This window comes from Channa argus, chromosome 11, assembly GCF_033026475.1.
Source record: "Channa argus isolate prfri chromosome 11, Channa argus male v1.0, whole genome shotgun sequence".
Classification (NCBI taxonomy): Eukaryota; Metazoa; Chordata; class Actinopteri; order Anabantiformes; family Channidae; genus Channa; species Channa argus.
The window spans coordinates 23,705,242-23,731,682 of NC_090207.1; the positions used below are offsets into that span (position 1 = coordinate 23,705,242).

Here is a 26,441-nt window from a genome sequence, read left to right on the forward strand (position 1 = left end):
GCTACTAGAGGAGCAGTAGCTCCACGGTACTCGGTGGATTTACATGTACAGTCAGTGCCAATAAATAACAGGCTCTTTCACACTGCTTTAACAATAATAACAGCAACCTCTCAATTACTACTAATCAGCGTTATTGAAACCTCAGAAAATGTTGGGGTATAACATTTTTGTCTCGGTATAAAACTGTTTAACATAACCTAAAATGCATTTTTGTTTGGGAAACTTAAACATTAAACTCAAATCCTGTTTTCACGAAGTTCCTTTGGCAACAATAACAACTCTGCACCTTCGGACCAAGATTCCACGGGGGTCATTCAAGGGATGACCTTTGGGTCACTTGCCTGGTTACTCAGTTTGGACAGACGGTCAACCCTGGTAAGACACCTGAAGGTTCCAAACTTGAAGAACAATTACAGCAAGTGGGTTGAACCTGACCACAGTTTGGAGTTAGACCAGGTCTGTACTTTTGTAAAAGATACTCAGGTTTTTTAAAAATATGTCAAAACAGGTTTTTATTTTGCCATTGTGGATTATTGAGCGTTTGGGCTGCAGAGCAATTTTATCTACTTAAATAAATCTACAGCTTGCAAAAAGTGAAGGGGTCAGAATACTTTCTGAAATGGGTGTATTCCTCACCTATACAAGTACCAACATCTGGTGTGCGAGTTATAGTAAAACATGATTAAAGTCACACCAGCCTGAAAAAAGCATTTCCAACATTTCACACACTACATTATCAAATCAAAATCTTTTTTATTTTGTTTTGCCTTTTTTACAACCATAATAACTGACATAAGAATACTTTTTTATTCTTACAAGAGGTTGCCTTCTCCCCCAAACAACTCTCACACAAAGTCCAAATAAAAAATTAGAAACAGGGGTGTCACCTTATTACAGTAATGTCTTAAATGCTTGAAATCATTTCGGTAAAATAAGTAGCAAAAAGACTGAAACGTCAAAACCGATTTGGACTTGTGTCTTCCTAACGTAGATCAGCACAGGAAAATAACCTGCACACTGTTAAATAAAATAAAAGTTATAAATTGGCCACTAAAACAAGGATGCAAAGTGGGGGGGAAAAAAAAGTGTTGGGAAAATTAAGTAAGTAGTCAAAACATTGTCACTATCAGTCTTGGTCCATGAGGGGCAACATGGGCATGTGTGGTGAGTGTGTCTGGGGTTCTCAAACAGTACAGTTTTAGATGTTTTCTTTTTCCAGATGATTTCTGCAGGTACTATTTTCATTTCTCAGTCCTGCTCCATCATGTTAAGATGGTATCATCTATCTCTTCATTGTAATCTGGCAGGCTGGCGATTTTCTTCAAAGACCGGCGATGACACTCTGCCAGCAGGTCATTACTTGCAGAGTCCAGAATGGCAGTTATAGCCTGAATTGCAGAATGAGTGAAGAGTAAAATGAGAAATAATTGCCTTTTCCTATGTACATAATGTTCTTTTGTAAATTGTACTACTGAGTATTTGTAGTCTGACCTGCATGGTTTCCTCTCCCTGGCGGAGTCTTAGCAGGTTGACAATGGTGTGTTCGCTCTGGGCTCGGACGCTGGTGTTTTTGTCTTTGGTGTTGTCCAGCAGACTCTTCAGCAGGGGCTTGATGAAACTGTCCTCCATTGTGGGTGTAGTTGGGTCTTTGAAGACCCACCACAGTGCCCTCTCTGCCACCAGTCTGATATCACTGGATTGATTCTGAAGACACTGGGTGATTACAGAGACAGACATCACAACACAAAATCTCCATCACAATACAATACACAGTGGATACAGGTAATAGCTTTCTATATACACACTTATGGCCCCCTCGCCTTATTTATATAAACAGTAAATGGCCACCTATATAGCGCTTTTATCCAAAGCGCTTTACAATGTTGATTCCCATTCATACACACACTCACACATCGATGGCGGTGGCTGCCATGCAGGGTGCTCACCTGACGCACCGGGACCAAACTGGGGTTCAGTGTCTTGCCCAAGGACACTTCAACATGTAGCTTGATCCATGACCCCTGTGGTCCATGGACGACTGCCTTGCCAAATGAGCTACAGCCGCCCCGTATATCTCTTATATCTACTCCTTATCTGATATCGAGCAGCGTCATATTGAAAACACTGTGTGCACTGTACTTTTCTTTGGTCATGTGACAGAGTTTTTAATATTCAAGAGTAACAATTAGTGCAGCTTTAATATTTAGAGCAAAGGACCTAGTGAATTCTGCAGCAAGAAAATGAATTGATAGTGCTTTGTTAGACTCCAACAACTGCTCAAAGAAAATGAAAGGAAATTATAGCACTGGTAACTGCCCTTTTCTTTTAATGATGTACCATTTCCTCACATGCACAGATATAGAAAAAGGAAGTGAATAGCCCGTAATCACCAGCTTAGGTAAATGGTTCTAGTTTTACCTTAACAAACTGTGTGATTAGTTGCTGGGGAATACTACTGCCTCCTTCCGTTTTGAGATGATGCCTCATCAGGTATCCCATTGCTCTGATTCCACTAGTGGCAATGGGGATCTGGAAAGGGAGCAGAGTAACAACATGTCCTGACACAGAGGAAACCAGGATGGCCATACAAAGTAAGTGAACAGTAGAGGACATAGGAGTATAGCCTATACTAATTATGCTATATTTATATGTATATTACAGACATTGGAAGTTTTTGTATTTTAGAATATAAATGAATTGTTCAAATGCTGATTACTTAATGTTTCATTATCTTGTGATTCTTGAATGGTGTAATGTAATTTTTTGGTGAATACTAAACATCAGGTTAGGAAAACCCTGCCCACCGGCATCTCTGAAACTCACTAATCAATTTGTTATATCTTGTTTAACGTGCTGTGGGTTACGGGCTGGCGTGTCTCTCAGCTTAAAGCAGCAACTCCCCTAGAGTCTCTGCTGGTTGCCTGGCAACATTAGGACTGCAGCCAAGAAATTCTTATAACATGTAGCTCCTAACAGAAATCACAAAATGCGTATGCATATTTCTCGTGTCAATCAATGTTTATTAGGTAACTTTTAGAGTATATTCATTGCTGCCATGTGTATCAGTTTATGAGAAATGTATTGTTACAGAGCAGAGCGCCACAAGCAAACTCTCTCCTCACCCTGTCAGCAGTGGCATTGGCCAAAATGGTTTCTGTCACAGTATCACAGTATTCCTTCCCACACAGCTTCTCAGGAGCGGACTTGACAGCTATAGCAAGGGCCAAGCTGCGACCATGACGCACCATCCAGTCCACACCAGACACGTCCGCTAAAGACAGAAAAAAACTGTTAGTTTATTAGCTCATGCTTACTCATGAACAGATAGCAGCAGAAAAACATACCAACATATTAATACAAAAGCAAAATCACAGTAAAACTGTTCTGGTGAACAAAAAAAACATCGGAACGTGTTAAAAAGTAGTTCAGATAAAAATACTTTACACCATGCTAGCTGTTTAAGACAGTGAAATGTGTGCCCATTTAATATCCATTATATTCAGAGAAGGGAATGTAGTAACTGGGTATATAAATAAATACCAACCCAAGACGTGCTGAAGTAACACACTCCTTAGCTCCTCCTCTGACAGGAAGGCACACAGCTCACCAACACAGCCTGCTGAAGCCATTCGAGTTGCATCCTACATGTATAGACAGACAGACAGACACACACGCACACACACACCACACACCAGACCCAGACAGGTTCAGTGTCATTTATTCTCAAAATGACATGAAGGTTCAAAACCACAGTTTTAGAAAACCACATCCTCTGCCTGACTTCCGTTTTTCTAATGTGATGACAGGGGAAACTACACAACTGAACAACTCTCCCAGCACTCACATTTTATTTAATTGTTAATTACTTTGTGTTTTCAATAGCCTTGGGGTCTGGGGTTGAATAACTGTTGCCGCAGATTGAAAAAAATATTATGCTCCTTCTGTCATACCTCATCATGTCCCAGCATGCTTAGTAATGTTGTAGTGATGTTCTTGCGAATAGTTGGGTCCACCTTAGACCCAGCGCCTTGGATGACAAACCTTAAGGCTTGAAGCATAGTCTCCCTGTGAGGGGGTAAAGGGCAGAACACAACATGAGAACAACAACTTTACACAACAGAGTTAAACCAGTTATTTAAAAGTAGCTGCATTTTTGAAGAAGATACAAGTTTTATTATTTGAACCTTTAAAAGTTCCCAGCCAGACCTTCGACAGAACACAACATCAGCATCAACATTGGATCTACAGTAATTGTCCCCACTAAGTCGGCCAGAAATACAGGGGTCATCATCTACGACCAACTGAGCTTTAAGGACCACATCTCCTAAGTCTCTAGAGAATGCAGATTTTTCCTCTACAACATCAGAAAGATCAGACCCTACCTCACGGAATATACAACCCAAGTCATTGTACAGACGCTGGTTGTATCTCGTCTTGATTACTGCAACGCTTTGTTAATGGGGTTACTGGTATCCACAGTCAAACCCTTGCAGAATATCCAAAATGTGGCAGCAAGCCTCATTTTTAATCAGCCAAAAAGAACTCATGTCACACCACTCTTCAGATCTCTACACTGGCTTCCTGTAGCTGCTCGCATTAGGTTCAGAGCTCTGTCTCTTGCCTACAGGGTGATCAACTCAACAGCCCCTGCTTACCTCAAATCCGTCATTCTGGTCTCCAATCCCTCCCAACCGCTGCGCTCTACCAATGAACAATGTTTGGTGGTCCCAGCTCCACACACAAGACACGAAGCAAAAACTCGATGGGGGAATGAGCTACCAAACTCTGCACGCTCAGCCAACTCACTCCCAATAATCAAAAAGCGGCTGAAAACAGAACTCTTCTACACCTTCCTATGAACTTAAATCTATGTAAAAAATAATTAGATTGCTCTTTCTTGCACTTGCATCTTATGAAATGTAAACACGTTTCTGATAGGACTTTGCTTTGATGTTTTCTCTTTGACTTAGATTTTTGCTTGCCTTGTACCTCACTTGTAAGTCGCTTTGGATAAAAGCATCTGCTAAATGACTAAATATAAAAAAACACCACTCACATAATGTTAAACTAAACATGGGCAGTGTTCAAAGTGGGACAGTTGAAGACTAAATTTGTCAGTGCTCTCTGGTGGACAAATGGCAGTATGTCATGGAGACATTTTAAATAAACCTAAAACATTACTGACATTTTTTGTTATTCATCAAAACCAATCATTTTATACTGATGGTAAGAAGAGGAAGATAAAATTTGAGACATGTTAAATCACACAAATGTTTTGTGGTTTGTTGGTTTTTAGGGGTAGACCCATTTTGTGCTTGTGATCTCTTAAATAACTTCAATGTCACTTACAACCACATTCAAAGTAATAGTCGTGTCTGTGTTATGAAGAACTCAATAAAACTACTACTGTAAAAGCACTAACCGGACTCCAGAGTCCTCAGCGTTGCAGATGGCAGAGAGCTGCTCAGTGAAGAGTGGGTCCACCTTTGTGTGGATTGAAACTAGTTGGCCCAAGGCCTCAGCTGCCTTCAGCCGGACTGCACGGCTTGAATCCTGCAGGGCTTTCAGGAAGGTGGTCTGCAGCTGAGGCAGGAATGGCTTTAAGGCAATGCCAACCTAGACAAGGAATACAATTAACTGGTTAGGGCCAAACATTGTGGCATAAGATTCCTAACTGAATTATTGTATGTTCAAAACAGTATTTAATCCCTTTTTGTGTTCTATAGGGTGATGAAGATACAGACTTTGGCCAGCAGCAGGGTGAGAGTCTCCAGCAGAGCAGTCTTCACTGTCCAAGCAAAACGATCTCCCAAAATACGAATAAGGGGCCCAGTAATGTTGACAACAGAGGGCCGCAGTGCCTCAGGCGAAGTTAGTTTGATGACCCCTCCTAATGCTTTAGCTGCCTCTTCTTTCTGCTCAGGGCTACCAGTGAGAACCCCCTCCCTCAGGACAGGCAGGATACAAGTGACACCCTGAAAACACCACATATAAAATTTAAATCCATATATAAGAGGACTGAAATTTATCATTGCTGATTAATGTTCAAATCGTGTTAACTGCTTATTGAACACCTATTATGGTTTCAGAGAGCTAAAAGGTGAAATCTTTTTTACAAACGTTAAGCCAAAGATTTTTAATTAACAAAGATATAAACCAGACAATAGTTAGACAATCTTATATTAGTGAAGTTGGAGCCACTGAAGTTTTGATTTTTGAAGGATAAAAGCTTGAACTACAGTCCCTGGAGTCCACAAATTTCTACCTGGCAGATGTGGATTTGAGAAATGTTCATGAGTCTCAAAATGCAAGGCTGCTAGGAGCTGCATGGTGTCCAAGTCACGTTTCAAGTTCAGGGTTTCCGTTGACCATTTCAACAATATTCCCTCGGTTTGAATAAAATCCAGTCTACAAACTAGCAAGACTTCCTAGTAGACTAATGCTACTATTTCCCTATGAGATGTTACAGTTAATCCAACTTCTTCCTTGTGAATCTCGATGAAAAATAGGGAAGCTGAATGGAATACTATATGTACTTCATGGAAAAATTGAAAACTTTTAATCTTTTTGCAACCCTGTGATAAGAAACAATATTGATTTAGAAAATTATGAGGCGGCTTCCTTTGTCAAATTTTGTTACATTTTAAATTACAAGGGTAATGAGATTTGGGCTGATATCCGCATTCCGTGGCTTTGCACTACTATTAAAAAGTGCAACGTCAATGTCTTTACCCATTGTAATTTGTAAAAAAAAAAAAAAAGTATGTACATGTGATTATATATTGACTTTAATTTTTCTTTTCTTCTAATGTACATTGGCTTTTAAAAGTGTTTGCTTGAGACAGTACACAAACACGTATGTGCATGGTTTCTTAAAGTGACACTACCAGAACCAGAATATGAACCTGAACCAGAACCTTGCCCACAGTAGTGTAAAAGCAAAGCTGCCATATAACGATATGAGAGCTCAGAGAGAAAAAGAGTGTGGTAAATGGCAGAAATACATCTCCTTACCTTCTTTGGCAGACAGAAACCGGGCAGGTGCTGACCTTTCACCTCTGCAGCTGCTGATTTAATATCTCGATGCAGGTCATCAATTAGAGCCAGCTGGCTGCTCGCATCCAGTTTCTATAAAACAGGAACAAACAACACTTACTCTGGGTTACAAAATGATAAACAGGGTTCATACACATTTTTGACTTTTCAATGACTTGGGCTGTTGCATGACAGGATTTAAAAATAATGTTTTTACAAATCATGCTTATCATCTGTGATGTTTATGAAACATATAATAAAATTGAAACATGAATATTAATAAAAGAACTATTTACTATTATTATTCTTAACAGTAAATTCCATGATAGGTTTCTATACAGTTACAGTCCACTATAATTTTTATTAGTTAGGAGTGGAAGTATGTAGTCTTTATAGCACAAAAAAAAAAAAAAATTATCATACACTTACTGGCCACTTCATTAGGTACACCTGTACAATCCAATGTAATGCAATACAGCAGTACTGCCATTAATTCTACTTTTACAATGGTATAATTTCTCAGTTTTTTAATTCAAATTGGCAAAAAGGTCATAATTCACTATGCGTTTACTTTATTGATGTGACATTCTATATATTCTGACACCTGTGTTTTTTTTTTCAAGCTAACCTTATCTTGGTAAAGGTATACATTTAAATAATGGAAAAAGAGAAAAATGCCTGTTATCTGACTGTTAGAGAACAACTTAAACAAAAGCCCCACACAATATGATCAACTGTCAGTAATTAGTTTTTGGATATGCTATGCATCAAAGACATTTTTTGTCCAGTTAACTGCATTTTTAAACGCACCTTGGTGATAGAATTAATGGTGTCCCAGCTCTGAGACAGGACCTCTGGGTTGGAGTCATTAAGAAGGCGAATAAGGCCTGACAGCAGTGAGCGTGTATGGTTACTGTAATCAAGGCGTGTACGAGCAAAGTAGCCGTTGAGCATTGTGACAGCGGCCTGTCTGAGGCTTGGGACAGTCCCTCTTGAAGCCTCCAGCAGGTACTCTATGATGATGCGCTGACCCACTTCATCTTCTACTGAAAGGATCACTGTTTGGCAGCTGCACAGCTCCTGTGGTAATAAGAAGCACATATTGAAGAAATCAATAAGCACGGTACAAAAGGAAAAATTATTATCTTTTCAGAAGGTTATAATGAATAGAAGGAGCAGTATGCCTTATGGCTGGTAAAGGCCAGCATTACCTGGGCTTCATCCTCTGTTCCCAGTTTTTCTTTAAGCGAAGAGAGCACGGCTGGGAGGATGACCCCTAGATGGCGTGTCAGAGCATCTCCCGCCACAGCAGACAGGAAGGCCAGCACCCGGGTGTTCACAGGAGGAGCAGTTAACTTGAAAAACCAAACAGGACATTTAGTCAAACATACAGGCAGGCACAACAAGAAGCCTAAAAGGAAGCCCATGACCATAACAGTACCTTTGGAACTAAGTAAGGCAGCACAGAGCGACTCTTCACTGCCATGACCTGCTTCAGACCATCCAGAGCAAACTCAGCTGTGTCCTCATCATCCTGGGAAAAACATTCAGTGTATAAATGGCTACATTAATACACTTTTTACTGCAGTGTGGATTTTACACTTTGTTTGGGACCTCTCTCCCTTACCAGCTGTTTGAGCAGGGTGGGCAGGATATCATCCAGGGCCTGGTGACCGATTGTGCTATGGAGCTGCTCAAACGTTTTAGCTGCAGCCTCTCGAACTTCCTCCAGAGGGTCACACAGAGCTTTCCTTACTGTGGGAACCAGTGACTCAGAGAAGACAAGCACCTGCAGGAGAGAAATAAGAATTCATGTCCAACTCACACTGACAAAAAGGAAAACACATTTACATTTGTAATTTTCAAGCTGATGTTATCTTTGTTTTACTTTACAGATCTTGTGGTAGTGGCAGTTTTGAATGGTAATGAGCACAAGAGGCCACATGACCCTTTAGGGCTTTCTTTCCATTGATGGGAAAAACAAACAACAGCTTAACAGCATCTGGGCCTCAAAGAAAGACACTGCAGTGACATCTGGTACTTGGTAATAGTTACAGAAGCTTTTGGAAAGCAGATTTTAGCCCTGGTCTCACATAGCAAAGTCATCTAAAACGTAATTGTCCAAAAGGTCCAAAAAAATTAAATGTTGCAGACAAAAAAAAATCTTATTCTACCTCTTTAATCCTAGTTAACTGGTCACTCATGGGTTTTGATTTCATGGTTGAAACATGACTGGCAATGCATTTATTAAAACATTACTTGTGTTCTTATGAAACAGTAGCATCTGAAGCTTTCAGTCTTCCCTTGAAACAAACTCTAAAGCTTGTTTTTACAGGTAACAGTAGATTTCAAAATGTAATTTGTAAATCAATACTTACAACAACGGGCGAATAACACAAGAATTAATATTTTACCCTATTAAGTAGCTAAACTGTAAATGCTCTGTGTTTATTGTAAATAGTGCTAATTAGAGGGTTTACAGAGTAAAAATTACACTAACATTTGAAAGACAAATTCGTAGACTCCAGGCAAAAATCCTTTAAGCCATCTGTGTTATGTATTGTGCTAAAATCTTAAAACATGTCATTAATTTGGGTTGTAAGGATTGTAACTTTAAACACTGGGAGTGACTTTGTGGTCCTGTGTTTGAGTAATTCTAATAGTGTTTGTGGTGTCTCTGTGGGCATTAAAATAATCTTATTTATTATGATGCTACAAGCTTGTATAGTGGCAGAGAAATACGAGCGTTATAGAGTTTCTGTAACTTACTGCATCTTTGCTGGTGGACTTCATAATCTCACTTAGGCCAATGCAGACACCCTGTCTCTCATCACTCTTGTCCGATCGCAGTCCCTCTTCCAAGATAGGAATAATCTCAGGCAGAATCTTTTCTCCCAGCTTTCTTACAAGGTCACCCAGCGTCCGAGCTGCAATCTAAAAACAATGTGGAAACACAGTATCAGTACAATGACACTGCAAGGTTTCTGTTTTACAGTGTCAGAAATAAACTAATAATTGTTACCAGCAAGTACACTGCAACAAGAAGTAAAAAGCATTATTACCGTTCTCTTGTCAGGGCAAGTGGAGGCCAGGAAGCCTAGCAGCAGACTGAAGAGTGTTGGGAGGATCTCTCGAAGAGTTCTTGGGGTGTTGGACACCACAATCTTCCACACATGGAGGGACGCCTGTCGAACTACCAGCTGTGTGTCTGAACGGCCCATGTAGAGGCCAGAGAGGACACGGTTACGCCGCTCAGCACCCAGAGCACCAATGATAGCCTGGGAGAGAAAAGGTCAAAGGTTACTCTTTGACAATGCAATGTATGAATACCTTTAAGATCAACACCACACTGCTCTTCATACTTTATTGGATGCAGCTGTGCCAAAGTTATCATCCTCAGAAGCAGTCTCTGTGGTCATCTTTCCTGTTACTCCAGAGATATGGAACAGCAGATCCCCAAGTAGCTGCACAGAGCTGAATCTGCAAACCAACAGCAGCACAATGCCACAGTTATCCATTAGAGGAGTGACATTTATTCAATCCCTAATTTGTTGCAGTGAATGTGAATCTCACCTGATTCTCCAGAGGTCATCAAATAGGCCCTGCTCCAGCTCAGGAAGCAGCAGTGCAATGGCAGTCTCAGCATACATGCTGATGATTCGCTGTCCAGCTCGCAGTGCTGTGTCTCTCACATACTCATTCTCATCAGCCAGAGCCTACACACCAACACAAAAAGCGTAAAATATACTTATCTGCTATAGTACAATCTAAAGACTTAAACTATGTGTGATGACAGTTCTTGTGACCTACAACAGAGGAGCCACTACCTTGAGAATGCAAGGGATGATGGGCCCAACATAGGGAGTGAACTTGTCTCCAAAGGTTACGGGCAAGTAGATGAACATCATTATATAGCCATCTCTGACATGGGATGCAATGTCCACCTTGCTGGCTGTCTGCACCACATCTGGCATCAGCTTGTCCAGTTTCTCAACTCCCAATCCAGCCATTACCTCAGCCAGACCTGAGGACAACAACAAAACAACCATTCAGTGCCTCTGTGGAGAAATTATTTTTAGCACTGACAAAGCAAAGTTAGTGTGGAAAGAACAGACCTTGTGCAGCTCCAGAACGATCCACAGAGCTCTGCTCAGAGGCCAGCGTCTCCATCAGCCAGGGCAAGAGGTCGTCAAAACAGGATTCCCCCATCCCCTTCACCATGGCACCCAGGGCCTTGGCTGACACTGTACGAACCTAAAAAAGGAGAAGTAGTGGTGCAGCTACAGCATCAGCTTTACATGCACAGAGCACACATTACTGTAGAAGTGTTTATCATCAGTAAACACACCTCAGGTACTGGGTCCAACAGAGAGGCCTTCAGTCCAGGAATAACACTAGGCAGGTAGGGTGACAGATCCTAAAAAACAACACCACATTTTAACACAACCATGTCATCAAATTCCAATTTTCTGAAGAACTTGTAGAAATTATATTAGAAAAAGTTCATTGTAACGTTTAGTAATTATTGTTGGTGTACCTTCTGGTCAGTGAGGGAGTACATGTTGCCAATAATCTGAGCAGCCATCTTACGAGTGTCAGTGGAGCGATCCTGGAAGGCTCTCTGGACAACGGGCATAATGAGGGCCAGGGAGGGGGCATCAATAAAGTGTACAAACTTAGTGTCCAGCAGTGTCTGCAGACATGTCTGGGTCTTCCTGGATGGATCAGTGAGAGCGTCCAGCAGGATGGGGGTGATGGCTTAAAGAAGAACAATGGCAACTGTTAACATACTAGTATTAGTGGTAAGCAAAAGCAATCCTCAAAACATACTCTTACATAGCAAGTCTCATTTCTATGTTGTATTTAAAACTACAATACTATGTAATACATTTCTGTTTCTATTTCTAAGACAACTCATTTACATTCATTCGTAAATGAATGTAAATGAAATCCAAATGGCAATTAAAATAATTCCTAATCTTTAAAATAAGTTAAACCTTTTTCAGATTTGCAACAGTACTTCCCATTTGCAACAGTACTTCCCATTTGCAACAGTACTTCCCATTTGCAACAGTACTTCCCAGTACTGCTCTAACACCTTGCATGGCTGTCAACGCCATCAGTATGTTAGCGTTTGTGTAAATGGTTGAGAGAGAAGCAAAATTGTAAAAGCGTTTTGGATAAAAATGCTATTCAAGTAGACCATTTAGTTTAACAGCCACTTTTAATCAGTGCCTTCAGACATATTTAGGAAATTAGCAACAAGACTTATCTAAGTTGGCAGCTTAGTTTCATGACTGAATCACTTACCCAGGATTTCAGGGTTGCGGATGACTGAGCCAATCTGTCGAAGGGCCTGCTGACCGGCTTTCTGCACTTTTACATGGGAGTCAGTCAGCACCTCGGTCAGTTTTGGCACAATGCTGGGCAAGCAGGAGGACAACTGCTTGGGTGCACAATAGGCCATGGCACCCAGCAACTCAACTGAGCCTGGATGAAAGAAGAGGGGATTGAAAAGAAGCTAAAGTTCGAGTGAAGAATTGATTTGATTGTGTCCCCAAAATTAATATGTCTGGATGTGGGGCTTTCTTACCAGCTTTAGTTCTCCAGGACTCTTCCTCAAGGGCCACAAGCAAGGAGGGGAGGACCAGTTTTACTCCGTGGGCACTGAGGTTTCTCATTACAGCCTTGGCACAGTCATCTGCAGCCTGGGGGAGAAGAGAATGGGTAGGTTAAAAGAGAAAGCCCCCCCAAAGAGATATAAAGTGCCTTGCAAAAGTCTTTATACCCCTTGAAATTTTCCACATTTTGTCACTTTACAACCACAAATGTTAATGTATTTTATGTAATAAACCATCACAAAGTGGCAAATGATGCATGGTTTTCAAAAGTTTTTACAAATAAATATCTGGATACTGTGGCATCCATTTGTATTCCGTCCCCTTTATTATTAACTCTGGAGGGGCTCCAGAGATCCACAGCTCAGGTAGGAGAATTTGTCCACCGGACAACTATTAATTGTGCCCTTCACAAATCTGGCCCTGATGGAAAAGTGGCAAGAAGAAAGCCATTGTTCAAAGAAAGTCATAAGAAGTCCAGTTTGCAGTTTGTAACAAGCCACACGGGGGACACGGCAAACGTGGAAGAAGGTGCTCTGGTCCGGCAAAAACGTTACGTTTTTCAAAACGTACACACATGCAAAACCCCTTTGTGCGGCGGAAACCTAACACTGCCCATCAGCCTGAACACACCATCCCCAACGTGAAACATGGTGTGGGGATGCAGGGAAAAATGGATGGAGGAAAATACAGAGCAATCTTTGAAGTAAACCTGCAAGGTGGAGGTTCACCTTCCAGCAGGACAACAACCATAAACCTACAGCTAGAGCTACTATGGTTTAGATCAAAGCATATTCATGTGTTAGAATGACCCAGTTGAATTCCAAACCTCAGAGGGGCTGAATACAAATGTACGCCACACTTTTCAGCTATTTATTTGTAAATAATATTTAAAACCATTTATCATTTTTATTCCACTTCACAATTATGTACCACTGTTTGTTGGTATATCACATAAAATGCATTTACATTTTGGGTTGTAGTGTGACAAAATGTTGCAGTGGCATTTGATCTGGCCTGCTTACCTCTCTGACATACTGGTTTCCATCTCCAAAGCAGAGCAGGAGGTGGGGAAGGACATGAACCACGTATGGCTCAAACAGCTTCCCCAACATGTTACACAGCATCTCAAAGGCAAACAGTGCTCCTGCAAGAGACGAACAGCTCAATTAGCTGGTTTTTATCTATTTATTTTTACATACAAATACTTTGGGGGTGAAGTTTTGAATCCCAGCGTGATGGCATCTGGTAGACATAACAGACAGAAAAATGTCCGTGGTTAGATAATGCTCACTGACCTTCCCTCCGTCTAAAGTTTTTTTTATCCTGGATGGCATCTGTTAGTGTGGTCATAATGTCCTGCTGTTTGAGTGCCAGGATACCGAGTCCTTTGACCAGTCCAGCCAGGCCATATGCTGCTCCCTTCCTCTCTGCATACTTGTCGCTCTCCAGCAGCAACTGAAGCAGGTTTTTTACGATCCCTGCAGCGTCCTCTTTTATGGCAGGGACTAAAGGAGGTAAACAGCTGGCCACAGACTCCTGGACCTGATAAGGGATGCAAAACCATATGCGGATATGAATTTTTAATTTATGTCCAAAAGGAAAAGCTAAAATAAGAATAATTGGAGTGTCAACAAAGTGGTCATTTGCATAACCAAAAGTAATGAATATACTATTGTATTTATAACTATGTAAACAGGAGGAGTTGCTTACCTGCTGTGAAGGTGTAGAGAGTGCAGTAATAAGCTTGGCCATAATGGGTTTGACCTTGGGGTCATTTTTGTCGAGATGTTTAGCCAAGGAGCCCATAAGAATAACCACACTCTGACGAACTGAGTCATAGCTGGCATCCTGGGGGGCGTTCTTCAGGAACTCCTCAAATACTGGCAACAGGGAGCTCACGTTGTCCTGTTACATGAGGTACAGAGCAATATATAAATGGACTTGTTTATTTATTGCTGACTACAAAAATTGGATGGAGACAAAAAAAAAAAAAAATTGAATTCTTTACCTTTCCGTGAGTGTTGAGAGCTGAGAGAGCAGCATCCAGCATGCAGCGCCGCACTTCAGTGTGGCGGTCATTCAGAGCATCAGGCACAAAGAACAGAAAGAGAGGGGTGACCTGAGATTCATTCAGGTACTGGGACAGCTTGTTCAGAGCCAAAGCAATTCCAGACCTGAGAATGAAGTGTGTGATAAGTAAGAAACACTTAAAATTTATGGTATTTAATACTTGAAAAAACATTTACGTTTTTGATATATACATGTGTTACTCAAACTAAAACTGCATAAAGTAGGGTTACACTGATAAAAAGCTTTGAATTAGTTACAAAGGCTGGACAACATTATTATTTCTAGACATTATATGTTTCTCCTCGCAAAACTAACCAAAATGTTTCTGCCTTGATTATAACAGGCTAGCGTATATATTATGGTGTATAACAGTGCACTCCTGAACTTGGCTCAGAAGATAAAAAAACATTGAATAAATGTAAATCCTAGCTTATCAAACGTTAAGATTTACCTGGCCTCCCATTGGTCAGGTGGGGCTTCAGAGATGACTCTACCCAGAGCATCCAGCACAGGAGGTGGTCTCTTTAAAGATAAAAATACTTAAATGTCATACTTTGGTTTCTGAACTAAAATTCACCCACTACTTGTAGCCAGAGCTGTAAATGTAATAATGTGATCGCATTGTTAGCACAGGGTCTCACATAGAGTTTCTGGTGGTAGAGCTCAGTCAGCTGGCCTAGCACTGTAGCAGACTGGTCTCTGTATTGTGAGACGGCACTAGACAAGGCCTCAGCAGCAGCAGAACGGACGGCCTCTTCGTGGTGGGTGACATCTCCAATGAGCAGGGGGCAGAGCTCAGGGACCAACTCCAGATCGAGAGACTCCCAGAGTCTGAGGAAGATGAACAGATAATGCAAACATTAAACATAAAACAAGGTTTCAATAAAAAAAAAAGATTTACTATTCAGATAATGGTATGTTTGTATGTTATAATGATGCACTGAGAGGGAACAGCCAAGTTGAAACATTTTTAAAACGTTGAACCATGCATGGAAGAAGACCCATTATTCATACTTTTCAGCCAAGGTTCGTCCCTCCTCCTCAACATCAAACCTGGAAACCCAAAGCCTACGCAGCAAGCTCATGCCACTGGCCTCTGTGCTGTCGGTGGGCAGGGCAAACTCCATCTCCAATAACCCCTAAGCAAAGATAGAGTAGGTGTAAAAAATATATATAAGCCATATAATGTTACTACTAAATATGTTTTAAACGTACGTGTGTGTGTGTGCGTGTGTGTGTGGGAGTGAGTGAGAGAGAGTGTGTGTGTAATAAACTTGTTCACTCTTCAATGGGACACGCCATCTTCCAGAAATAAAAGCTCACCCTGAGTGCAGCATCTCGGACAGAGAAGCAGGGTGACAGCAGGGCATTGAGCAGAACATCTATTTCTGGTTGCTCTGCCACAGTACACCCCTCTTCTCCTCCAGCACTGGCACAGAGAGCTGTCAAACATTGAGAAGCCAATACCTGAAACAGAACGGGCAAATCTCACAATACAAGCCTAAGCAGTAATTCTCATATACATGTGGGTAGATCATTTCAATAAGAAATAAAAAAAAAAAAAAAGGGTTTAACAAACCAACCATATGCTTGGAAAAATGTATACTGCAAATGAGGGCTTTACTCTTTAACAACCAAACAAGGCTACTCTAAGCTTTTTCTACTTTTTCTTTTTAACTTGCCCCATAGCTGAATTTACTTCTCTAAAACAGAAAAAGTGGGTCTATTCAAAATATATAATAAGTAAATAAGGATTTTGACATTTTACAATGATTATTGATAATATTTTATTTATATGCATTGCTAAATGATCAGTAAAATGTACAGCTACTCCATCAATATCTGTCTAAAAATATGTTCAAGGAAACTTGAAGAGTCTTCAGAAAGCTGATGTAAGTTGCATTTCTATGACAATCTAAACAGTGAAGAAATAACGTTATTAAGGCTACATGACGTTATGGTGACTTTAGGAAACAGGTGTAAGAGAGAAGGAAGTGAAAAATAAAAAGACCCAGTCTCTGAACATAAATGAGAGATTGTGAACACTTATATAAGATTTTAACCAATTAAAATTGTTACATCAACAATGTTGAGCCCTGACAAAAAACTAACAATTTAAGAAATAGAAAATCAATTAGGCAGTAAATTAATTTAAATTTTTGTGTACCTGGAGTCTTGGCGTCGCTGTGGAAATAATTCTGGTCAGCAGCAGCAACATATTGACACGTGGAAGCAGTTCAGGGCCGTTCTGAAAAAAGTAAAGACCAGTTACTAAATAAATACATTAAACTACAAAAAAAATACAAATAAAATAAAAGGAACACTCACAGATGGCTCTCTCAATTTGCTTTACCATTTACTTTTACAGAGCAATAACTTTGCTGAGGCAAATAGGGTACAGTACATGGCAACAATTACTATTTCCTTACTCATCATTTATGGTTTTCTTCACTGATGACTTCTTATTTTTCCTCATAAATAATATATATTTCCCACTCAGATTTCTGGGCAGGTCACAGACATAAAATACCTCATCAATAACAATGTCACTGCTCTCTGTGCTGGCTCGAAGCTGGCAGTGTTCATTGATAACTTGTAATACTCTGGTCATCATGTTCTCTGTCTCCTCTGTGCAGCCTGAAGATTCCCTGAGTGTGGCATTCAGGAGGGGGAAGCAAAAGGAGAAAGCTGGAGCAGACAGTGGGCTCACATCTAGGGGAAAAAAAAAGATTCAATTTGCAGTCAGTATGGCAGCGCTGAGTGGATAGAGATTAAGGATTAGAGGTCTAGTCTGTGATAGTCAAGTGTCTGTGATAGTCCTTACCGCCAGTCTTTCCATCTCTCTGCGGGACAGTGTGATTGTGCAGCAGCAGTACAGTGCGGTAGGCTGCTGTGTCCAGGTCCTCCTGTCCCCAGGCCTCATCCAGATCACACTCTGGCTTTAGCAAGCGTAAGGTCACATGTCCCACAAGCACAGCTGGAAGAGAAAAAGGCAGAGTGATACTGACTTGAGATACTGAGAAAAAGTTGTTTTTTTTTCAATACAACAATGAGGCAGGCCATGTACCTAGATAATGTAGGGCTTTGGGCATAAGGCACACTCCAATGTCCAAGAAGACCTTCTGGATGCGTGGAGCAGCCAGAGGTGAGTGTAGTAGGGGCATTAAGACCTGGAGGACAGCAGGGAGCTCTCTGGTGATCTGATCGGGTTTCTCTTTCAGAACTGCCTCCAGCAGACCCACAACATTCTGTAACTCCACATCCAGCTGCTCACAACAAGAGGTAAGCCAAGGGTGAACAAGACGACCTTTAGAATCACATGCTTCATATGTAAAGACAATTTTAATTATTTGTTTCCATACCCCTTGAAGTCTCTTGCGAATGGCAGCCTCCTTGTCAAGTTGGATTTGAATCATTTCCTTCTGTTTGCTCGTAAGCTGCACCTCCTCTTTGATGCCCTTTTTCTTCTTTAACTCCTGAAAAAACAAACAGAATGAAAAATTTGTTCCAGACTTTAAATCTACCAAAGAATACAAATAGTGTCACGTGCACATTACCTCCTGTAACTCTAGTTCAATGATCTGCTCCTTGTAAGAGTAGGCTTTGTTCTCTCTTTTCATGTTGACTTTCTTGGTGCTTTCCTTCTGAGCACTGCAGCAAGTGTAGACATGGAAGTGAATACAAAAATAAATATCAAAAGATAGTTCTCGAGACCTCTGTCGGAAGGTTGACAGGAGGTGGGATGAGGTGTATTACCTCTGGATGATGCTGTTGTCATATAGTTGTCCCTCAGGTGTCAGCATGATGGCATACTCTTCCTTGGTCACTTGAAGCAGAGCAGGTTGGGAAAGTCCCTTAGTGACATGACAGATTACTCGCGGCAACAGCTTGTTGGGGGAGAGAGAGGAGAGGGCACCGGCAGCATTTTTCACTGCCTGGGGGGAAAAAAAAACAAAGCCACAACACATCAACAAGTGTCTATAACCAATATCTTGCAAGATATTCTGCACATTGCTTAAACACTTTAGATGATATCATTTATTTATATTAATTTGTTATCATTAATAATTAAAGCTAATGTAAATGCAAGCAGGTATGCATTATTGTCAGACCTGGTTGTCAGCATTGACCTCCAATAGATGTGGCAGAATAGCCTCCAGATTCTTTTCTATATAGTCTTCTGCTTTTATGTTCATGGAAGAGAGCAGGAAAGGCCAGAGACCATGACGTGCTTCAACTGAGAGAGACATACGTGGAACGGATTAGATGTCACACATGAGATAGAGCACCAATACAGTATTGAACTAGAAAATGGTTGGCAGCAGATTAAGTCTGGAGAACAACTCACTCACATACCTATGGATGGATGGTGAGTGACTATGAGGATCTCCATGGCCAAATTCTCTACTTCGTTGGGGTCGCCCCATTGGCTAGCAGAGGAGCAAATAACACACAGCGCATCCAGCAGAACACGAGGGGGAACGTAGCTGCGACCCAGCTCAGTCAACTCTCCTGACTCTGACACTAGGACATCCTGGGGTAAAACCTGATAGTTTACAGCATACAGTCTGTGAGTCAAGTAAAAGACTGTAGTGTTTATATAATTCACAAAACAGATTTAAAAACACTTGGCAACTGAAGCGAGGCCTTTACAAGACATAAAAACTAACTATTAGATGCTGCTTGCAGATTGCATTCTTGAGGTCTTTGGGAAATCCTTATTCTGTACCTTGTGTTTGTTGATAAATGCATGCAGTTCACCGAGAAGACCGTGGGCAAGGCTGGATCCTCCCAGAGAGGAAAGCAGTTTCCTGATGGTTTGCTGTGCCCTCTTTCTCACACGCCAGCTCCGAGACAGCAGAACTGCAACAGTGGCATGATGGTACATCCTACAGGAGGACACGCAGGGCCAAACATTTCACATGCAGTGTTATTATGACAAAAGTGCTATAGTAGTATTCTAGAGTACTATAGCAAGCATATGTCAGCAATTAGAATGCTGGTGTATACAGATTTCAGAACAGATTTAAAAAAAAGTGATGTTGAAGTCTTTTTTCGTATGTTTCAACTTGCAAGGTCAAACAGAATCCACACGACATTGGTTGAAGTAAATGTTGAAATTGCAACAAATCTGCAAATTCCTGTTGGGTGAGATTGCTAAATGCTCTAGATCATTATGATGTGAAGACGTAGAGGTTTAAAAGAGGACAGACTTACTGTGATTTACTGGTGTTAAGTCTGTGGGCATGATCCAAAAAGATCCTTTCACAGAGCAGCAGCACTGTGAGCAGAGCTAGAGCACAAGAGACAGAAAGAAGTCATCATTTTATCACTTCTTTCTTCTTTCATAGTCGAACACATATGAGCAACTTCTATGGTGATAGTAAAAAAAAATGTGCCTTACTTTCCTCATTGGCTTGGGAGAGGAACTTCTCTGTGCTGAACAGTGGCTTCTTCTCATCCAAGACCAGGTTCCAAAAGCTGGAGAATTTCGCCTCTGCAGAGATATATCTCCATCATTCTCTATCTTTATGTGCTCAGAGTTTTTTTTCTCTATAAATTAACGAGAAAAGGTAACTGTGGGGATGTCAGCCTCACCTGTCTGTGTCTCCAGCAGAGTCAGACGACTCAAAAGGACTGAAGCTGCCACTCCTTCGGCAAGCAGGGCATGCTGTGAGTTTTGTGCCGCGGCCTTCTCAACAGTTTGGAGGAGCAAGGGCATGAGGTCTGAGGCATGGGCCAGAGTGTCACCTAAACATAAATAAATGTGATAAGACAGCAGTATGGTTAAAGTTCAGTTCGGTTTTGTACTGCACATTCACATGTACTATAGCATTAAGTCCCTTGTGCGTCAGACCTTTAAAAGCCCCCAGCATTGCCTGAAGGTAGGCCTGTCGAACAGGAGAAGTGGAGGTTTTAAGGGTGAAAGCCTTTTTCAACCAATCCAGCAGGGCGGTGGGAACTTCAACTGTGAGGCGACTGCTCCACTGAGCGAGCACAGACACTGCGTGGACCAAGGTTCCCTCGTGCACTAAATAAAACAAAACAAGCAACAAACACGTTTATACTACACTGGAAAACTGCACTGTGGGCTTACCACAAATTTCTAGGTCTAAAGCATAAACACGTATTTAGAGATTTTTTTGGCTTCTCTCCAATAAATAAGAGTCAATAAATCTGTATTCTGCACATTGGGTCAGGTAAGAGATGGAGAACATAAAGAACAACAATACCTTCTTGTTGTAAGTAAGGGATAAACATCACAGTGACTGCAGAACTGAGAGACTGGCCAGACGTTCCTGACACGGCATGATGGCTGCAGCTAGCAATTCCTATAAAAGGAAGATGAAAATTCACTGGATGAAAAGAATTTATGTTTTCTATTCCTGTCTCATATATATTCAATAATTCTTCTTACCTGACAACACACTCATCTTTTGGGCAACAACTGTGAGCTTTCCCTCAGATCCTGGAATCACAAGAATTACGCATCAGATTCAGTTCAATTTAATTTCAATTCCAGTTTATTTATATAGCGCCATTTCACAAAGTCATCTTAAAGCACTTTACAGAATAAAGTCAAGACTATACAAGTATGTAGAGGAAACCCAACAAATCCCCCTTGAGCAAGCCCTAGGCAAAAGTGGAGACGAAAAACTCCCTTTAACGGAAGAAACCCCAGGCTCAGGGTGGGCGGGCATCTGCCTTGACCGGTCGGGGTGAGTGGAAAGTGGAGCAAGAAAAAAAAGAGCAACACAAAGCAAAAACAAAACATCAAGCAGGTTGGTAGGACCAGTAACTGCACACTGGAAAACACATAGCTTCAAAGCCGGGGACACCTGCAGAAAGGGACAGAGACAGGGAGGCCGAGAAGGAGAAAGACAACTACCGGAAAGAACACACCCAATTAAACTCATACAGTGGTGACAATTGTGGGGTGAGCGGTGAGGAGAGAGGGTCAAGAGGAGGTAAGGAACTCAGTGCAGTATATGAATTAATTGTATACAGTATAAAACCAAATTATTGTCTTAATCAGTTCACCTCCAAGGATTTTGAACAGGTGTGTGACAATGTCCTGCAGAGCAGTGGGATCACTGCACTGCTGGACCAGGTTCTGCATGGCCTGCACCGCCTCCTCCATCAGCTGGGTGTTATTAGCTTTCAGCTGACCTGTAACACAGAGCATACCAGTAATTATTTACACCATTATGCTAAACTGAGTATCCAGTCTCTCAGTCAACAAATGTTATGACAGAATAACATTTAAAAAACATTTTAAAACTAAAATAGTGAGCATCCACTGAGCACTTACTTGCTATGGCCTTTCCAATATCCATGGCATATGGACTGAGGTCAAGAGTCACACCAGAAAGCAGGCAGATAACGGCTGCAAAGAGACCAGAAAATGTTTTAATCCGGTGTCTGAAAGCTGTCTGAGCATTATGCATGTTTAGTACTATACATTATCATCAGGGTCTCACTCTGCATAGCGTTCTCTGGACTGCGTAGCATTGCCTTTTGCACAGCAGGGAGCAGCAACTCCTTGAACTCAGAGTGGGACACATGTCGAAGTAGGGAGCTACTTTTCTGCAATATGTGTTGTTGCGGTTTTGTCTTGCACATAATAACAGATTTGATGTACAGGTCCAGTGCCGCACTCTGAAAAACAGCAAACATGAGATTATGTGTAGTATGCAATGTTGAAAAATAAGATGAGGTGGGCACACACCTAACGACTGCACAGACAATTCTGAATGCGATTTTGATGTGACGACCGGTTGGACTTAGTTCGTCCTCACCTTTACATGCATGATTTTGCTGCTTTTTATCTTTTACACAGAAATTTTTACATTAAAAAGTCCTAAGTTCACGGATGCCGCTATATTTGTTTTGGCACAGGAACACAGAATATGTTCCTGGTCTCGAAGGATTTGGGGTGTGTGTGTCCATCTCCCTTCATGCTGTCATAGATTAGAAATATGTGATAGTTGGTGAAAGCAGTCTATATACTGGACTGTACTGTCCAGTCTTTTCTATCCTTCAGGTGCGCCCCTACTTTAAGACTGTAAGTTGATAAATCAGGATTGAGAATCAAATATAAAAAAAATAACTCACCTTATGCTTTTCTATTGTAGCTTTGTCTTTCTGGGCAGCACAGAAATCCAAACACACCCCTAACATGACCAGAGTTGTAGGGCTCTGGTCCAAACTCAATAGAATACTGATGTATTGGTCAACCAGTCCAAGGTTCTGTTAAAGATAGACAAGCCTGTGTCAGCCTGCACAGTTGTTAAAACAAACTAACATTTAGCAACTGGGGTTATGACTATTACTCAGGTGACAGTTCAAATCATTGTATGAACCATCTGCAGGATTTAATCGATGAGTCAAATAAGAAATTTCATTTTAGCATGTTCTATACTCACGTCCCGCCAAAGGTGACCGAAATTCTTTAGAATTGATTTCTGAGTTGTGGTCTTGGCTCCACCAACCACCTCAGCCATCAGAAGGCTCTGAACCTCCACCTAACAGAGCACAAAGTGATACAAACAGGCAAAATAAGACGTGGGCCACAGTTAATTTCCTGGGACTCCGACACAGTCAATGTATACTTCAATCTTTTAAAAATCTAATTCATTTACTGACCATTTTCTTCCAGATTGGTCCTTCTCTTTTCTCTGGCACGGAAAAAACACTTGGGACTAAAAGGCAGGTCCAGGACAAGCCGATAAAAGCAGCAGAGCCTGTGCTTTTACTGCAAATATAATGAGACAAGCATGAGACGGTAATAAGACATTTAAATATACAGTCAATGAGAGGTTCCTAGACACAGTCATGTATATTATTTGTATCCAATCTCAAGATGGAATGGGGGAGAAAGCCTGATGTTCAGATGTTCTCCTGTGTGTGTAGGCAGGTGTTAACTTAGTGCGTAATATTGTAATGAAGTAGTGGGTTTGTTTGAGGTGCAAGGAGGAAGAGACGGAGCTTGAAAGCGCTTGTATGACGCTAAAAACAGAAACCAATAAATTGACAACAAAAAAATAATAATAACGAGCATTGGAAAGCATGAAGTAAGTAAGTTTGCATGGTGAAGTAACCTGCCCCTGCCTTATTTTCTGGTCTCTAGCCCTGGCTCTGTTTGTTATTTAAAAAAAAAAAAAGAATTAACCAATGCCTTTATAGTCTGTAAATAAAATGTGCAATATAAACTTCAGAGCAGTACCTGGGCTGTCCATTTTTGCTGATGACTCCACTGTTCAGCAGGCAATGGAGGAGGCTGCTCACTAGGATGTCAGGCTGATTGTCAGCCAGCTGTGCAATGACAGAGAGCAACTCTCTTCGTGATGCAGCATCCCTGAGAAACACGCACAACCATGTAAACAGTCCCACAAAAAGACAATTGAGAAGATCCACTACAACAACAACACTATATGAACATAGCCTTGTGCCTACATATACCTATATCTGTGTGGTGTGAGGCAGAAGAGCTTGCATAGTCCTTTAATGGCAGGCTCTGGTAACTCTAAAAGAGATAATATAAAGATGCACAGGTGTTAATAACAGTAACTATTTTTAACATCTTAGCAGAGGAGATTAGATGACACAAAATCTCTCACCTTTGCCCTTTATACACTGCTTCAGCTCTCCAAATATCTCCTTGCGCTCTTTTACACTGGCTGTAGTCACCTTTACAGCAAATTTCTTCAGTGTGTCAGAAACCTGAAGTAATAAAATCACACTTAGTGTAAGGATGGGTTCAGTGAAATACATGGCAACAATGCCAGACCTACAGTGTAGGACCAAAAGATGTTTATTTATTCACCTGTTCATAATGCATGGCAGGGAAGGGCAGCTTATTCTTACATTTCAATTCAGGAAGTAGGGAGTACTTTTCCCTGATGAAGGCAGTGTGTAACTGGCTGACTAACTGACAAACTTCTGACAAACTGACTAATCAATCTAGATGTTAATAGTCTGTACACTTTTAACAGTGACACTACCAATGCTTTAAATAATCAATTATTGAAAACCTGAAAAACAACACACATTTATCAAGTGAGTAGGCCCTTACTCATACAAACGACAAAGTAGGATGTTGCATTGGGTAGAGTGGGGGTTGAAACATGTCAGTACAGTTGGAAAGATAGATTTGTGTTTAAAAGCTCCTTAAACACCCAACACAGCACAGTAATATGATAAATGGTCTGCATTTATATAGCACTTTTCTACCTACAATTTTTTTCTCTTGTTATTGTCACTTTGTTTGTGTATACCGAGAGCCACTTTAAACCACCCACAACAAATTATTCTAAAATTGTTCTGAGTGGGAAAAAGTATAGGAGTGCATAAGAATCCGCAATCCTAATGGGCATCACTCCAGGCTGAGGCATATCATTCCCACCCAGCGACAACTGACTGGGAATATCTTAAATTTGCAGCAGAACAATAACCCTAAGCATTCCTCCCAGGTGTGTAAGAAAAATCTGAAAAACAAAGTGGGTGCTGGATTACTCTCAGTGTAGGCTTGGCCAGGTCAATTACCAAAATGGAACAAGCTGGTGTGGGAGAATCCTGAACATGGGGTCCAGGTACACTGCCCAACCAGCACAGACCTTTCAGAAGTATGTTACTGCAAAAAGCCTAGAAGGGAATCACACCTTAAAATGTGCAAAATCTGATGCCTCAGATTCATCAGGCAGTTATTGCTGCAGGGGTTTTTCTTTTATATAAAATTAATGTTTAACAAGCGAAAAATAAATTGCTGCTGATTTGAAAGTCAACTGAAGACAGCAAAAATACATAGGTCTGAAGGTGTTTCCAAAAGTTTTAGTGCCAGTGTGTATACAGACACCCCTCCGAATCAAAAATGAAGACCTCGCTGCAAAATCAACTAGTGCTCCAAGTACCTTTCGGCAACAATATCACTGTGTATTTACATATGCACAGTGTGTTTATTAAACATTAAACGTCTCAGATCACTAATTACTACTTAGACTCCTACGTATAGAGGTCTTAGCTTAATTTTAGTTATTACCACAGAACATGCTTGTCTATTTAACGTGGACAATTCAGTCCAACTGATATTAATGGCACTCCCTAACGAGTACGTTTAAAATAGGCTGGCATCGGGGTAAAGCGTCAGTTAAATTCAGACTGTGTTCAGAAACCAGGTTAATTAGGTTCTCGTTACCAGCACCTCAGTCTCCTCAAGTAACACTGAGGCTAGCGATACGTTGCACTGCACTAATAGCCTGCTAGCTAGCTGCTACCACTTACTGCCCGAGTTTCTCGTAGTACATCAAAGCACGCCAAGTGTTTTTACAGCAGCAGTGAACATGCCACAATATAGCTTCAACAGTGCTTATTAACGGTTGTGTAAGCGAATAGTTTAGTATAAAAAAAAACAAAAAACTGCCATGCAAACCTGCGTGTCCGCTGCCATCTTGCCGGTCTCGTTGCAGGAAGAACTTTGTGATGTCACTTCCAGGTCAGAAGAGATACAATTTTTTTTAAATTAAATATCAAGAATATTTTCCAAATTATTATTTATTAGATTTTAACGTAAAATCTGAGGTATTCCTAACTAATTCCCGTATATGAATAATATTCTACGATAATTTTACAGTTCTGCCAGGCTTCAAGAAGAGCACACTGGATCTAAAACAAAACACTAAAAACATACTTTAATTGTTTGTTTGTATCGTTGTTATG

At 40.9% G+C, this 26,441-nt stretch overlaps 1 protein-coding gene across 1 annotated transcript; it reads right to left on the reverse strand.

The window, feature by feature from the left end:
- Positions 1–733: 733 nt before the first annotated feature.
- gcn1 (GCN1 activator of EIF2AK4) lies at positions 734–26,200 on the reverse strand. Its single transcript, XM_067519805.1, has 57 exons — positions 26,155–26,200; positions 24,347–24,449; positions 24,189–24,252; positions 23,953–24,084; positions 23,373–23,481; positions 23,153–23,251; positions 22,842–22,976; positions 22,208–22,385; positions 22,039–22,113; positions 21,768–21,896; positions 21,145–21,195; positions 20,960–21,058; positions 20,584–20,757; positions 20,325–20,477; positions 20,131–20,223; positions 19,944–20,019; positions 19,456–19,615; positions 19,083–19,272; positions 18,839–18,963; positions 18,483–18,661; positions 18,284–18,377; positions 18,089–18,202; positions 17,794–17,992; positions 17,551–17,703; positions 17,257–17,438; positions 16,894–16,974; positions 16,050–16,193; positions 15,741–15,865; positions 15,368–15,557; positions 15,178–15,248; positions 14,665–14,830; positions 14,367–14,561; positions 13,952–14,198; positions 13,679–13,800; positions 12,629–12,743; positions 12,346–12,525; positions 11,573–11,793; positions 11,384–11,452; positions 11,151–11,289; positions 10,863–11,059; positions 10,609–10,751; positions 10,398–10,515; positions 10,098–10,313; positions 9,805–9,969; positions 8,663–8,824; positions 8,477–8,569; positions 8,247–8,390; positions 7,846–8,115; positions 7,015–7,128; positions 5,745–5,975; positions 5,423–5,616; positions 3,951–4,065; positions 3,545–3,641; positions 3,123–3,271; positions 2,419–2,529; positions 1,492–1,713; positions 734–1,388 (listed from the first exon to the last, which is right to left on the reverse strand). The coding sequence occupies exons 1-57, from the start codon at positions 26,170–26,172 to the stop codon at positions 1,263–1,265; spliced, it is 8,016 nt and encodes a 2,671-aa protein (XP_067375906.1). The 5' UTR covers positions 26,173–26,200; the 3' UTR covers positions 734–1,262.
- Positions 26,201–26,441: the final 241 nt, after the last annotated feature.